The sequence below is a fragment of the Catharus ustulatus genome, chromosome 16 (assembly GCF_009819885.2).
Source record: "Catharus ustulatus isolate bCatUst1 chromosome 16, bCatUst1.pri.v2, whole genome shotgun sequence".
Taxonomy (NCBI): domain Eukaryota; kingdom Metazoa; phylum Chordata; class Aves; order Passeriformes; family Turdidae; genus Catharus; species Catharus ustulatus.
Window position 1 is genome coordinate 8,432,699 of NC_046236.1, and position 14,036 is coordinate 8,446,734.

At 47.6% G+C, this 14,036-nt stretch overlaps 2 protein-coding genes across 2 annotated transcripts; both read right to left on the reverse strand.

The window, feature by feature from the left end:
• Positions 1-1,878: 1,878 nt before the first annotated feature.
• On the reverse strand, positions 1,879-5,073 carry RPS15A (ribosomal protein S15a). The gene is made up of 4 exons (XM_033074233.2): positions 4,899-5,073; positions 4,671-4,750; positions 3,161-3,246; positions 1,879-2,014 (listed from the first exon to the last, which is right to left on the reverse strand). The coding sequence occupies exons 1-4, from the start codon at positions 5,029-5,031 to the stop codon at positions 1,921-1,923; spliced, it is 393 nt and encodes a 130-aa protein (XP_032930124.1). The 5' UTR covers positions 5,032-5,073; the 3' UTR covers positions 1,879-1,920.
• A 1,637-nt stretch (positions 5,074-6,710) lies between these two features.
• ARL6IP1 (ADP ribosylation factor like GTPase 6 interacting protein 1) lies at positions 6,711-13,104 on the reverse strand. Its single transcript, XM_033074232.2, has 6 exons — positions 12,999-13,104; positions 11,364-11,497; positions 9,668-9,787; positions 8,693-8,810; positions 8,008-8,092; positions 6,711-7,786 (listed from the first exon to the last, which is right to left on the reverse strand). Exons 1-6 carry the CDS (start codon positions 13,032-13,034, stop codon positions 7,668-7,670), a joined length of 612 nt encoding a protein of 203 aa, XP_032930123.1. The 5' UTR covers positions 13,035-13,104; the 3' UTR covers positions 6,711-7,667.
• Between the last annotated feature and the right edge of the window lie 932 nt (positions 13,105-14,036).

Consider the following 14,036-nt stretch of genomic DNA (forward strand, 5'->3'; position numbering starts at 1 on the left):
CACACACAGCCTAAGTTGGGTCAGAAAAACTACCATGTCCTGAGTAAAACTGATTTAAAACACAACTGTCAAACTAGTAGGAAACTTGCTATAAAAAATTAATCTAAAGGAAGCCTTGAAACTGTCATTGGCCTTCTTCCACTAGGTACAAGAAACGTGTTCTATTCTAGACTTGATAAAAATCAAGATTTTATAAAATGAATAGTGAAATCTTGATACAATCTTCAGGGTTACTCTGAGCAAGAAGTACAAAATCTCAGATGTCAGTGCTTGGTGCAGCAGAATGAAATACATTAAGGATAGGAAAAACCCCACCTGTCACTACAGAGCTCGATGTGACAACAAAATAGGGGTTGAAACAGACTCTTGACTTTGTAACTACTCTAATCCAGCGTACAGATCTTCAGCTAAACAATTTGTTTCCAGCCAGAACTGAAAATCAGTGATGCCTTTTGAATGTCTTGATGCTGTCTCCAACCCACACTTTGTGACCTTAACTGTGAGCCAGCAGGTGAACCGGCTTTAGCTGAGCCCCTGCTGTTCCCAGGTTCCCAGGCAGGCTCCAGGCAGGATGCTGGTGCCACATTCCTTGTGAGCACTTTCTCTCAGCAAGCACCACACCCAGTGACACTGCAGTGTCTGTCCAGAGCAAACACCTTTTGCTTAACAATACCTGTTGGAAAACATTTTGAAAAAAAAATTTTAAGCTTGATGAAAAGCTTACACAAAAAAACTTTTACGAATCTGATTCTCACAAATATCCTGTTCTCCATACAGAGTGACAGACTGAAGGGAGAGAGGTTACAGTTACTGAGTTCAGACCTTCCATGCCAAGGTTTGTGAAGTATCACCTCCAAGGCAGGACACTTCCAGCCAAAGCAACTGTACATGGTGGGCATGGGGATGTATCACCAAGAAGGAAAACTTGGTTTCCACCTGTCTGTGTCAGAACCACAGATTCACCAGCTGGTTTGGAGTGTGTTGAGACACTCGCTGCATTTCCAAGGGCTCCTTCCTGCTAAGACTCCAAAGTGAAACAAGGCAGGGCAGTTCCAGCTGTGCTGGAGAACAATGCAAGCTTGCTTCCCATCCTCTACCAAGCTGCACTGCTCCATGTACTGCCCTGAAACACATCTGATTGCTCTGCATCAAGGACACTGTGCTGTCATAGGCCTGAAGCAAACACCAACTCATTCAATACTAAATATTCTCTACCTGTAGGTTCAGACCTTATTTCCTCTCTCTGAAAACACAAAGAAATCCCAAAGTTGTTTCTTTGTGCCAACTTACAAAGCAGCTGCATGGGAACCACTCCACCAAAATTCTGGTGTTTCTTTCAAAACACTTGCAAAATAAAAATTTGAAGGAAAAGAATTGTTATTCACCTCCCAACATCAGTTATTCCATTCACTGTATGATGCGGAACAAGTTTGTGATCTGAAATAAAAACTTTAACCATTTTAATTATTCCAAAATTCCACATTTTTTTAAACCATAAACAGGAAATACCTTCTGGCAAGGTATCTTCTATCATTGAGCCAAAAGGTGAAACTCTGGAATCACACAGTTAACTGTGGAGCCACATGTACTGAACACCTGTGAGGTGAGCCCATGCAGGACAGCTGGGATTAGCACTAGTTCAGCATTAGAGTCCCCTGCTGAGGCTCTCCTGTACAGTGACCCCAAACTGCCACTCCAGTGGTAACTTTTAGAAGCACATTACATCATTATCAGAAACAGAACTGTGACCAGGGATGGTGTGGAACCCGAGTATCATTTGAAGTGAAGCTGGAACTCAAGCACTATTGAAGAGCTGTTACAAGCACTATCACAGGCAGTGTTTGAAGTCATTAAAATACTGACTGGAAAACACCAGAGTCCATTTGAACAATTTATTAGTATCCTCTTTTTTTACAAGTTTTAGAAAAAGAATCCCAGGATTTTGCCTCCTGTGTGTTTTCGTCTCGCCTCTTCATGGTCCATGATGCCAGCTGAGGTTGTCAGTACAATATACCTGCCAAGAGAGAGCAAATGTTCAGATTATCTCCCTGCTCCAGGCTGCTGCAGAGCTGACAGCACCAACTTCACCTGTGTTACAACAGCAAGGCCTGCTCCTGTAAGGAGGGGCCCAACACAGTGAGATCTGATTATCAACAGTGCAAAAGCAGCTCCCCTCATGAGCACAGCTCTGCAGCACACACAGCACAGTAACAGACTTCTGTTCTCCCACTATTTGCCTTCATATTCCCATTGGGCAGTCCTGTTCAGCTGCTGCAGCAGCAGGAACTCCAAGGTTCCTAGACCAAGTTCACTTCTATCCTCCAGATGCTGCTCCCCAGTGCAGGCAGAGGTGCAGAGTGCCAGAGCTCCTCAGCTGGGATCTGTGCTCAGTGCTGAACACTGCCTGGTGCAGGGCAGGATCTGCATCTGCAGCAGCTGGCACTGCTAATGCCAACAGCTGCATTATCAACACACCTCACCCACACAGCTCCATGTCTGAGAACTCTAGTCCCACCCTCTGTACACACTCTCAAACTCCCAAAGACAGCACAGACTAGAGCTACACAGGGCCAGCTGAAGCAGGAGTTACTGCTGGAGCTTTAAGAACAGAAACAACACAGAACTGTTAATCCTTCCTTTGATAGGACAGCTCTGCCACCCTGGTGCACTGAGAGTTACAGCTCTCAATTCCACACACTTTGTGAAGAAAAGATACACTGCATAACAGTAAGATTTCCTGTGTTGTGGAGGCTCACTGAACAGAGGCTTCAAGTCCCTCATCACTTCATATCTAAATAATTTGCACACAACCAGGACACATGAATTCAAGCAGTACAATCTACTTCCACTGACCTGGTAACTTACATAACTCCTTTCCCATTCAAAAAAGGCCATTCATAAAACCAAAACAAGAGAAAAGTCTTATTTTTTATTAAACTATAAATGGTGAAACCAGGATTTTACCAAAGCCAAACAGAAACAGGTCCTTGCTTAGCAGTGCCCCTTTAAAACTGATTTAAAAGGGCATTTATATGGAGGATGGATTTTAAGATTGGAATTTAACTCCAGGCTGACCAGAGGAAAGGTGCCAGGTGAGTCTAGCTCAGGTGAGTGTCACATTTTTACACATAACACACATGTGACCCCTCCTCATACTCACCCAAACTGACGGGAAGGCAGCAGGTTGTTCTGCCACTTTTCCAAATCCTTCAGCTGCACATCAAATCTGGGACTGATTACACCACACTGCAAAAGAGGATTCCATTACAAATTGAAGAACTTTATTGATTTGCACATCTGTGATCCCAGCTCCCTGCCTGAAGGACTTGACCAAGTGCTGTGACACACTCTGTTACTCACAGCTCCCAGCTGGGACCCTCACACCCAGCACTGCACACCCCTGACTTCCTCAGCCTCACTCCCTCCTGCACAGCTCAACAGCCTCAAACTGCTGCTGAAGCTACACCATCCATGTAATGCCCACACCTGGGGGACCACAAAAGCATGCTGGAACATCAGCAAAAATCCTGGAATTGGTCAGGGATATTTTACCTCCAACCATCATACACAGTTAGCAAAAAAACTCCATGTAGATTTTAAGCAGGAAGAAATTAACATGCAGAGAAGTTACTGGAATTTTCAAGGTAATCATATTACTGACCAAGACCATCAGCAGCACCACCAGTTACCTCACTGGCTCCAGTTATCTTAACAACTATCCAACACCAAACCAGAGGCACACCTTCCTGCACTGTGCACGTTTTTCTGAACTAAACAACTGCTCCCTCATTGCAATGACTGAGATATTATATCCATTAACCTGGAAGATTCATTACAAAATCATCCTGGAAGAGTTCAAGGAACACTAGACTCAAACCTGACCTACATCACTTGTTAGACACATAATGCTGTAATTACTACAGTAATTTGGGGTGTCAGTATTATCTGACTTACACACTCATGTAATTTTCAGCTGGCATATTTATTCATCATGAGAACAGCTCCCAACATATTCTGACCAAGTTTTTTATTTCTTTACTGAAGAGCCAACTCTCACTTGAAGAGCTTCACTGTAAACAGTGATGCACAGCAAGTCACCACAGAACTACACAGCTCAGTAGTTTGAGACACAAGCATTTTAAAATTTCCAAAACACACACGAATGCCTCATATGCCCCAGGAACTTCACAAGCACCAATTAATGTAACATTCAACCTTCCCTCACTGCAAGCAAAGCCCACCTGGCAGCAGGAGAAAGCTTTGTCCTCTCCACATCTGCAGGTATCAAACATCAACTGGAAACCAACTCAGCTCCTATCTCTTAAGACAAGTCTTCCAGATAGTTTAAATATCAAAGAAACTGAGAAAGCACTAGGTAGCCAGAAAGCCTTTGAAGAGAGAGAAATACACAGCACTTGCAAGCAGACTTCCCTGAATGCATATCTCACATATCCAGAGTTTAAAAGAAATGCAATTAGTGACCCACATCGCTTTGAATCCACCCTCTTAACTGGTAACATCCATGCTCTCTTATTTACACAGATTCAACAAACACCACCTTCTTTACAAGCAATTCTTTTAGAAATGGAGCAGACAAACATAAAATTTAAAAATAAGAAGTCTCATTTAAACACCTCTTTAGAGAAATTAATTCAGAACACAAATCTTACCTTGTTGAGTCTGCCTGTGAGGTTGACAACAATCTTCCCAGCTCTGTGATCATCAATTATCTCGAATTCACCAATGTAACCTGCAGGAGACCAGCAGAGACACAGATAACACTTAGCTATGATAACTCTAATTAACTGTGTTGCACCAAACTACCTCAAGCACCTCGATGCACTTCTTTTCCCACAGCAGCACCCCCAGATTCCCCGGGGAGCAGGGCAGGGACTCACCGTGCTTCATCATCACGGTCAGGAAGCGGACGATCACTTTGGAGCACGGCCGGATGAGCACCTGGCGCTTGCCACGCTTCTCGGCATTGTTGATGCTTTTGAGAGCATCGGCCAGAACGTTCATCCGCACCATGGTGCCTGCGGGGAGGGCAGCAGTTATTGCACCGGCGCTTCAGCACACAAATACCGAGCAGCGCTTCTGGCAAGGCCAGCTTTGGTTCTAAAAGATCCAACACTGACAGAACGCTGCGTTAAAGCTTAAAAAGCACTCTCAAGGTAAATAAACAAACCGAGGCACACGCTCAGCTGTGATCAAGAGGAGTCACCACTGCCATAACACGTCGGGAAATGTGACACAGTTAAACTTGGCTTTATCAAAGCACACACGACTTCAAAACCACCATCCAGACACCATGTCAGCAATGTGACATCTCCCCAGGTACATCAGCTTGGCCTTAAAACCCGATTAAAACCCAACTGCACAGTACCAATCCTGTGCAATAACTAAATCCAACGTGCTATTAAATCAACAGATGCTGCTCGGCTCATTGATCAGCCAAAACCTGCGAGATGCACAAACACAACACTTCGGGAAGGAAACCCAGCAGCAGCGCTCAGATGCTGGCGAAAAGGAGCCTCGGAGCACCCCCAGCACGGCAGCGATGACTTGGCACTGCCAGCCCTGACAGAGCCCGGGCGCTGCCAGCACCGTCCCCAGCGGTGTCGCTGCCTGGGCACTGGGGCAGATCCTGTGGCACACGAGGACTTTCACACGGAGATACCAACACCGCGCGAGCCAACTCCCGCCCCGGCGAGAGCCGCCAGCCCCCCGCGCCGGGGCCGCCTCCCCTCCGGGCCCCGACCGCGCCCGCTCCCCCGCGCTCCGCTACCTCCTCCCCGGCCTCGCCGCACGATCCGCACGCCCTACAGTGCACCAGCTCCGCGGCGGCCCCGCGCCCTGCCCAGCCCAGCCCAGCTCCGGCCCAGGCCCGGCCGCCGCCCCAGTTTCCCGCCGCGCAGCGCTGCGGAGCGCGGGGCCACAGGCGGGAGGTACCGCCCCCACCCCGCATTCCGGGGGCTCCGGACGGCGCCACGGCCGGTGCCCGCGGCTCAAACCGGGCCAGGCGGGTGGGGCGGTGCCCGCTGCTCCCGGTGCCGCGGGCGGGACGGGCGCGGAGCACGGATGGTGCCGGGACGGGGCGGATACGGCGCGACCGCGGCTCCGGCCCCACTCACCGCGAGCGTGATGGCGGAAAAGGAAGAACCCGGGCCGCGCGGGGTGATGGGAGGGCCATCGGCGGGCGGGGATATCGCGAGATTTCGCGCACCAAGCCTGGGCCTCGCCATTGGCTGAGGCCGCGCGCCGCACTTCCGGAGCGACGCCGCCGCCCGGCTTCCATGGCAACGGGAACGCTTCGCGCGTACGGCGGCGCGCGAGGGACAAAAAGCTGCGCCCCGCCGGGCAGAGCGCGCGGCCAGGCAGCTGAGTCCCGGCCATGGGGACAGGGGGACACCGCGACACGGGGCTGCGGTGAGCAAAGCCCCGGCTGATGGACCGCTGTGTCTGTACTGAGCTCGAACTCCAGAGGGGCGTTCGGCACTCGGTGCTGTGACAGCAGACCCACAGCACCTAACCCGGTGCCAGTGAATTCTCCAAGTGGCAGGAGCCCAGCTCTAGGACACTGAGCCGTGTCACCGCTTGGCTTCACACATGCAGGATCTCCCCCACCTCAACCCTTCCCAGATCTGCTGCTTAACTGAAAAATGCACTGACACTCTTTTCTGCACATTGACAAGGAGCAAGTCTTCAAGTAGTTTATCTTTAGTCTGTATTTACCTATTCAACAGTTACAATAAACACTGAAGAGAATTCATTTTAAAACAGTAAACTTTTAAAACATTAACACAGGTTTTAGCTTTTTAAAGAAAAAAAAAGTTCAGTTTTAAAAAAGGAGGGAGAGATCATAGAAAAGCACAGACAATTCAGGCTTATTTACAGAGTCAAACTCAGCATATTCAGAGTGATTTTGTATACAGACAAACATTCATAAAACCAAACGTGCTACAAGGCTCCGTGACAACAGCAGTTTCCAGAACAATCAGCTGTTCAGGTTACACACACCTTCACTCATTTTCTACAGTCTCAGTGCAACGAGTTTACACTACAGCTAAATAACTGAACTACAAATTTATATATTCCAGACCCCTACTCAGCACACTCTGAGGTACACACAGCCAAAAGAAGCAAACAGATTCAGTGAGACAATGGAACCACCTTGTGCCCCCACTGTGGATGTGCACCCTCAGCCACGGCCATTCTCACTCAGCTAATTGTCCTCCTGCCACAAGGATCAGTAGTAACAAGTCTCCAAGAAGCACCTGCCTTCAGAACTGTCTCTCACACTTGCTGCAGCCACAATTAATGATCAGCAAAACTAACACAGTTACAGAAATACTATCAGGCATTGCAGCTCTGCTGTTGGGGTAGTTATGCACAGGGTCTCTTAGTTTGATGAAGACACTTAACAAGCTCCATTCATCAAAGCAGAGGATCTCTCAGACAGGATCAGCTCCAGGCTGCAGAGCCCTACCCAGCACAGCAAGACACAAACCCACAGCAGTTGCTGGAGTGACTTTTTCACTTCATCAGGGAGCCAATTAAAAAAAAAAAGTCAGTGAGCAATACAACTTCTATTATCTTAATTATACATTAATTCTCAAAACTGTTCCCAAAAAACCTTTTACTAGAATGAACAGCAATTAAAGTCTTCATTCATTTTTCTTTTCCTTGTGCTTGAGAAGTTTGTTGATCTCCCTTTTTGCCATTCCAATGTACTTTGTGATGATCCCATGTTGGTTTAGTCCAGGAAACAGTAACAAGAAGCTTACTAGAGAGAAGGAGAAAAAAAAAAAGAATTAATACTCCCTTAACAAGCTTCTGTCACTGCAATTCTTTGCTTCCTTTAAGCTCCATTAATTGCTTGAAAGAATAAAACATAACCCTGCAATAAACACACTCCACACACTTACTCAAAAATTACTTCTACCAGTCTCAATCCATTTCAGGCAGATAACAAGAGTCCCTTGTGTTTTGTATGCCCACACTTACCAATAAGATAGGTCAGGAAAAGATTATGAACTTGCTGTCCAATCCAGGCAACCACAGCAAGAGTGAAGACCATGGTCATGAAGTACTAGAAGTGAAAATGGAAGAGTTAGCACAGACCTGTTGAGGATTCTTCCTTCCCTTCAGTGTGAAGCCTTCTGGCTCTTCCACATGTGACACCTCTGCACAGGCATGTTAAAACTGAGATTACAGGATCTCTAATTGTATATTCTCACTTATTTCCAGACCATCAGCTGGACAGGGTAGCAGTTATTTTTTGTTCAGATATCCCTTAGTGCCAGACTGTGCCATCCCCAGTGCTGCTTTTGGGACAGTGGCTCAGTAGTTCATGTACCAGTTGACACACTACTAAAGATCCAGTTCTTTGGACAGTTTCCAGTTTCCAGCACACTGGAAACAGCTTGTTTCCAAAAAATGTATCTATCCAGAGAAATCCAGTCTTTCTTTATTATCAAGGATATGCTCCTAAACTACACAGAACTGCAAGTTTTTAAGTCTTTCATCTTACCACTCCAGGTCTGAATAAATGTGTGACCAGTCTCAAATCACACCCAGAGCTGCTGGTTTAGAATACCAGTTCTTGGCACATGCCTTGTCAAAATATTTCAGACAAAGCTAAATCAGACACAATCTTAAGACACAGAGATCAATTGCTAGAACTCAATACCATTTTAGGCTTTTCTTCCTTCAGAGTGAAGAGGCGCTTCCACCAGCCAACAATCCGGCGACGAGATTTCACCAAATTGCTGCAAATCTCATGAAATCTTTGCTGCTGTTCCGTGGTCCTTTTATTAAAGAGGGAGGGAGAAAGTCAGAAATAAGAATTCAAGATTTATTTAAATTTTTTTAAAAGTCTCCCATGGCATTTTTCCAGCAGTAAAAATGTACCCAGTACTTATCCTGGCATTTGCTTTGCTTAGCTTGATACCTTACTGAGCACTGCAATGGAAGTGCCCACGTAATTTTCCTGTATTGCTGACTCTGTTGAATTGACTCCCAAAGAGAAACCACATTCAAATCAAAGACTACTGACCTTCATCTGATACCAGTGTCATACACACAAATAATGCATAGCTACGTAAGAACATTTATCCAGTAATCATCCTGAAGTAGATACACTAAAATCCACCTCTAACTCAATTTTGTTCAAATTAGATTCTTCTTCAAGTTACTGCTTTTATACAAGCCTTTTCTTTTTTCAAATCTGTTTCAATTACAATCACATTCATACTCTCTTAATTACTCTTTTTTCATCACATTTACTACTGCCTTTTTCCAAACATACAATCAGTACTCTTCCATATAACTTCACTTCTTACTATCTGTTATCCATTAATTACTAAAAACTAGTCTGGCAGAACTAATTAGCATGCTTAATGGAGAGTAAGGAATGTGCCCACTTGTTTAAAAAATCTGATTTTTCAGAAGAAAAGAAACAATAAAGGTATGTTGTAGTAGTCATCCTCCAGAAAAAGAATGAAGAACATGTTGCTACTGTCTTCATTTCATGTATTATAAATTGCTGATTTCTCACTACAATGACTCTACAAAGTAACTATTTGATATCAGGAAATCAGATATCCATTTTTATAAAAGATCATAATTACACTCAAGAAACTGTTTCAATTGAAGCTTTCCTCACCACTTATTAGAGCCAAAGATTCGAGGAGCAAGAGCAGGAACCAGGTAATCAGCCAAACACAGGAACATAACGAAACAGGAGACGCCTGAGAGAACTGAGGGGTCCAAATAGTAGATCATCCTGCAGAAAAAAAGGGAAATAATTTCTGAGTGCTCAAACTGCTAAATACTAACCCTTGGTCACTTCTTCCACTGGTTCAGATCTTCCAACAGTAGATCTACTCTCTTGCCTAACCTCAAACAAAATTACAAAAAATGCCTTTTTCTCTTAATACACTAGGTAAGAATATGCTACAAGCAAATACAGTACGAAATTCAGTAGAAGTAAAAATTCATTATTTTTCTCTCAAAACTGACACACATTGAACTTAACACTGATTAAGGGATGAGGATGAGCGAGTGAACAAATGAAATAACCAGGCAGAGTAAAAGCTCTAAGTTAGTTGCTCAAGTCACAGAACTCAGATCCACTGGAGGTTGTCATTTGCTCCGTCTCTCCTGGGAGAGCCAGCCAAACCTGTTCTGGACAAGAGGCCATCAATCTCTACTTCAAGCAGTGCTGCATTTTCCATATTCAGTCTGCCATTGCTCAAACACAGCAGGAGGGCAACTGGGTAAGAACCAGCTGATCTCCTAAATGTCTGATATCACCCTGCTGGGCCTTCTGCTATTCAACTGCACTTCACAGTGAAAACTGAAACAGTAAAAGCAAAGAGATGACCCAGTCCACAGCAGGGCTGTTCTGTACATCTGCACAGTGCTACTGTGCTGGATGTTCAAGGTCATTTTGATGAGTTCAGAACCTGAAGTAGTTCTGTATTTCCACAAAGTATTATTCAGCACAAGATCTTTCCTGCTATAATCACAGAATTTGTAATGGAATACCCTCAACTTCACACAATTACTTCTTTTAAAAGTTACTTTTCAGTTTCCATTTGATTTTCCTCATCTCCTCTGAAAACAAAAAACTTTGTATTAACCAAAAGAACAATTATCTCTGCCTCACCTGGTTCAACATTTATTTTTGTAATTTCTCTCCTTATTGCAGGAACAGAACTGGCAAACTGCACAGCTGGCACAAACAGCTGCCTGTGCAAGGCAGTCAGGTCATCTTTACTACCATGTTTTACAGAGGCACACCCAAGTGCCTCCAGCACCTCCAATCAGACAGGCAGCATCCTCTCACCCTGCTGAATGGAAGTTATCTGCAGTCTTCTCTTTTCCCTTTCTCAGAAGACATGATGGAGAATATAAAAAAACTCTAGCTGTGCAAACTTATCCTAAACACCACAGCAAAGAGGCAGAATAGGACATTTTGCCCTATGGAAACAAGTTTTCCATAAGGATACTGCTGGTGGTGTGGGGGGAAAGGAGATCATGAGATCTGAGAAGCAGGCTACAAAGAATGAGGGCAGAACATGAATGCACCACTGAAGAACATTCAGCTGAGCACAGTAAAAACCCCAGCAACTACTGCTGGCAGACAGCTTTTGTAGAAAGCATTCTGAGCAGGATGTGATATGTGTTACTTCCTGTTTTCACTACTTCTGTTTTTAATTTCCAACAAAGTTCACATGTTTTAAGAAACAGAGTTAAAGCCTTTCTGTTTCTCCAGATGTCCTACTAATTTTTTAATGGGTTGGGTACAAGCCATGAAGATGCAATGATGCTGCAGGCTCCCTCCAGAAGGTACTTACAGGAAAGAAAAGGAAACAACGCTCATCAGTGCCAGAGGAAACCAGGCTCGCTCCCAGCGAAGAACTTTATCTGTCATCAAAATCACTTCTCCCCATCCTTGCAACTGCTCTTCCAAGCTTGCAGTTTCAGAAGCCTACATAAAAAGAGAAGAAAATGCCTTTAACTAACCAGACAATGAAATTAATTCCCACACTGAAGTAGCTAAAAAATACCCCAGTGCAATAATTAAAGATCCCAGCCACAAATCTTTCTGAGTAATTAAATTAGTAATAATAAGTGAGCTTTATACTAAGTTATGACATTGTAGCAATAGGCCAAACAATACCTCCTCCCAGATTTTGCCAAGGTGTTGCCCCCTAATCTCCTATTTACCATACCCCATCCCCACAGATGAGCAGAAAGTCCAGTTTTAAAGTCTAGCTAAAGCCTTTTTAGTGTCAATGACTGGAAAACTGTAACATGAGAACTGTTTAAAAATAAATGTATTTTCCAAGACAACTCTACCACATTAAACTGAAGCTTTCTAGCTGCTGTCCAACACCAGTTTATTATGAGGAATATGGATAAAGACTCAGAATCCACAGTAAAGTTATCCAACTGATCACATTTGGACAGCAAGTTCTCCCACAGGCTGCCCAAACAGCCTTTAAACTCCACTTCCTATGTGATTCCTGCATTCCTCTCCAGCAAGGAGGGCCCACCTGCACTGCCTCCAGCTTGTTAAGCAGTTCACCTGAGGTGTTCCACATTTAACAGAGCTTAGCAGTCTCCCCTTAGTGGGAGATGGTATCTCAGAGTTTGCAAAACTCAGGTAAACCGTGAGCAGAACTGCTGCAGCCCGAGCAGGAAGAGGTGGAAAGTCATGAAAACATACACGTCTGCTGTGCAGAGGTAACAGAACAGGTTTCAGTGTCAGCTATGTGCTACACTTAATTCTAATGAGAACTCTGACGCCACTAGAATAACAAGGACAACACAGTTCCCTGGACTTCCTACAAACTCCGGAGCCTCCCTCCAAGCTCCGAGCTCTCGGAGCTGTTCCCTGTGCCCAGCCCGGTGTGCAGCATCGCAGCCTCTGCCCCTTCACAGGCTTTTACAGCGATTTTCCCATTTCCCACGGCAGCCACTTACCAATAGGGCCATAACTATATAGATAAATCCTCGTTCTTATTTAACTATTCAAGCCTATCCTGGCACGTTCAGTTAAGCTGATCACCCAACGCCTGCCACTCTCCCGTATGGCTGCGGCGCTCGGTCCCGCAGGGGAGGCTGCACACAAACAGATCCACACGGACGCCAACACTGAGCCACAGACTGACAGACTGACACAGCCAGAGAGCGCCGGGGTAAGCCCCGCAGATCAGCTAACGTCAGGCGGGGGCTCCGGCCCGCGAGCAGCAGCGCAGCCGCCGCTCCCGCGCCCCGGGCCCGCAGCAGCCGCCCCACGCGCGGCCCCGAGCCGAGCCCACAGCACCCACAGCGCCGAACCGCGTCACACAGCGCGGGGCCGAGCGGCCCTCGCCCGACACCGCTGCGGCTCGGGCACAGCAGGCAGGGCAGGGCAGGGTAGGGTAGGGCGGGCGGGCCCGGCCCCGCCGCCGCCCCCAGCAGGCCCGAGCGGCCCCAGCCCTCACCAGCTGGTAGACGCTGTTGTTGTCCCCCTCCGCCATCTTGCGCCGCTCCCACAGCGCCGGCCACGCCCTCCCCACCACGCCGCGCCGCCGCCTTTTATAGCCTCCGCGGGCCACCGGCGCGCTGTGATTGGCCAGCCCGGGAGCGCCGCCGGCCGCCGGTTGGCTGCTGGGATTCGAACCGCGCGGGGCGTGCGCGCGCCCCCCCCTCGCGCCGCAGTGCGGCTGAGGCGGCGTCGGGCCCGCGCGGGGAGCGGTGCCCGGCCTGGGAGGGGCGGTAAGCCCGCAAAAATGGCACAGCATGGGTTGGTTCGGAAAGGACCTCTGAGACCAGCCTGTGACCGATCACCCCTTTGTCAACTGCGCCATGGCATTGCGTGACGCACATCGAATCTTTCCTTAAAGCACCTGCAGAGACCGTGACTGTACCACCTCTCTGTGCCGCCCGTTCCAATATCCAATCACTCTCCAAAGAAATTCTTCCCAATATCCAACCTAGACCTCCCCAGGCTCAGTTTAAGGCTATGTCCCTTGTCCTGTGCTCCAGCCCCGCTGTCTCTTCTGAGCTGAGGGCCCTGCCCCATACACACCGCCCGAGGTGGGGCCGTACCAGGGCTCTGCCCCACACACACCGCCCGAGGTGCGGCCGTACCAGAGCCCTGGCCCACACACAGCGCCCGAGGTGGGGCTGCCCCACAGCCCTGCCCCACACACAGCGCCCGAGGTGGGGCTGCACCAGGGCCCTGCCCCACACACAGCGCCCGAGGTGGGGCTGCCCCACAGCCCTGCCCCACACACAGCGCCCGAGGTAGGGCTGCCCCACAGCCCTGCCCCACACACAGCGCCCGAGGTAGGGCTGCCCCACAGCCCTGCCCCACACACAGCGCCCGAGGTAGGGCTGCCCCACAGCCCTGCCCCACACACAGCGCCCGAGGTGCGGCCGCACCAGGGCCCCGCGCCGCGCACAAATCCTGGGGGGAGCATCAAAGCCCAGCAACGTGTTTGATTTCCTTCAGAACCTGTGGCAGTATGGGAATAAAT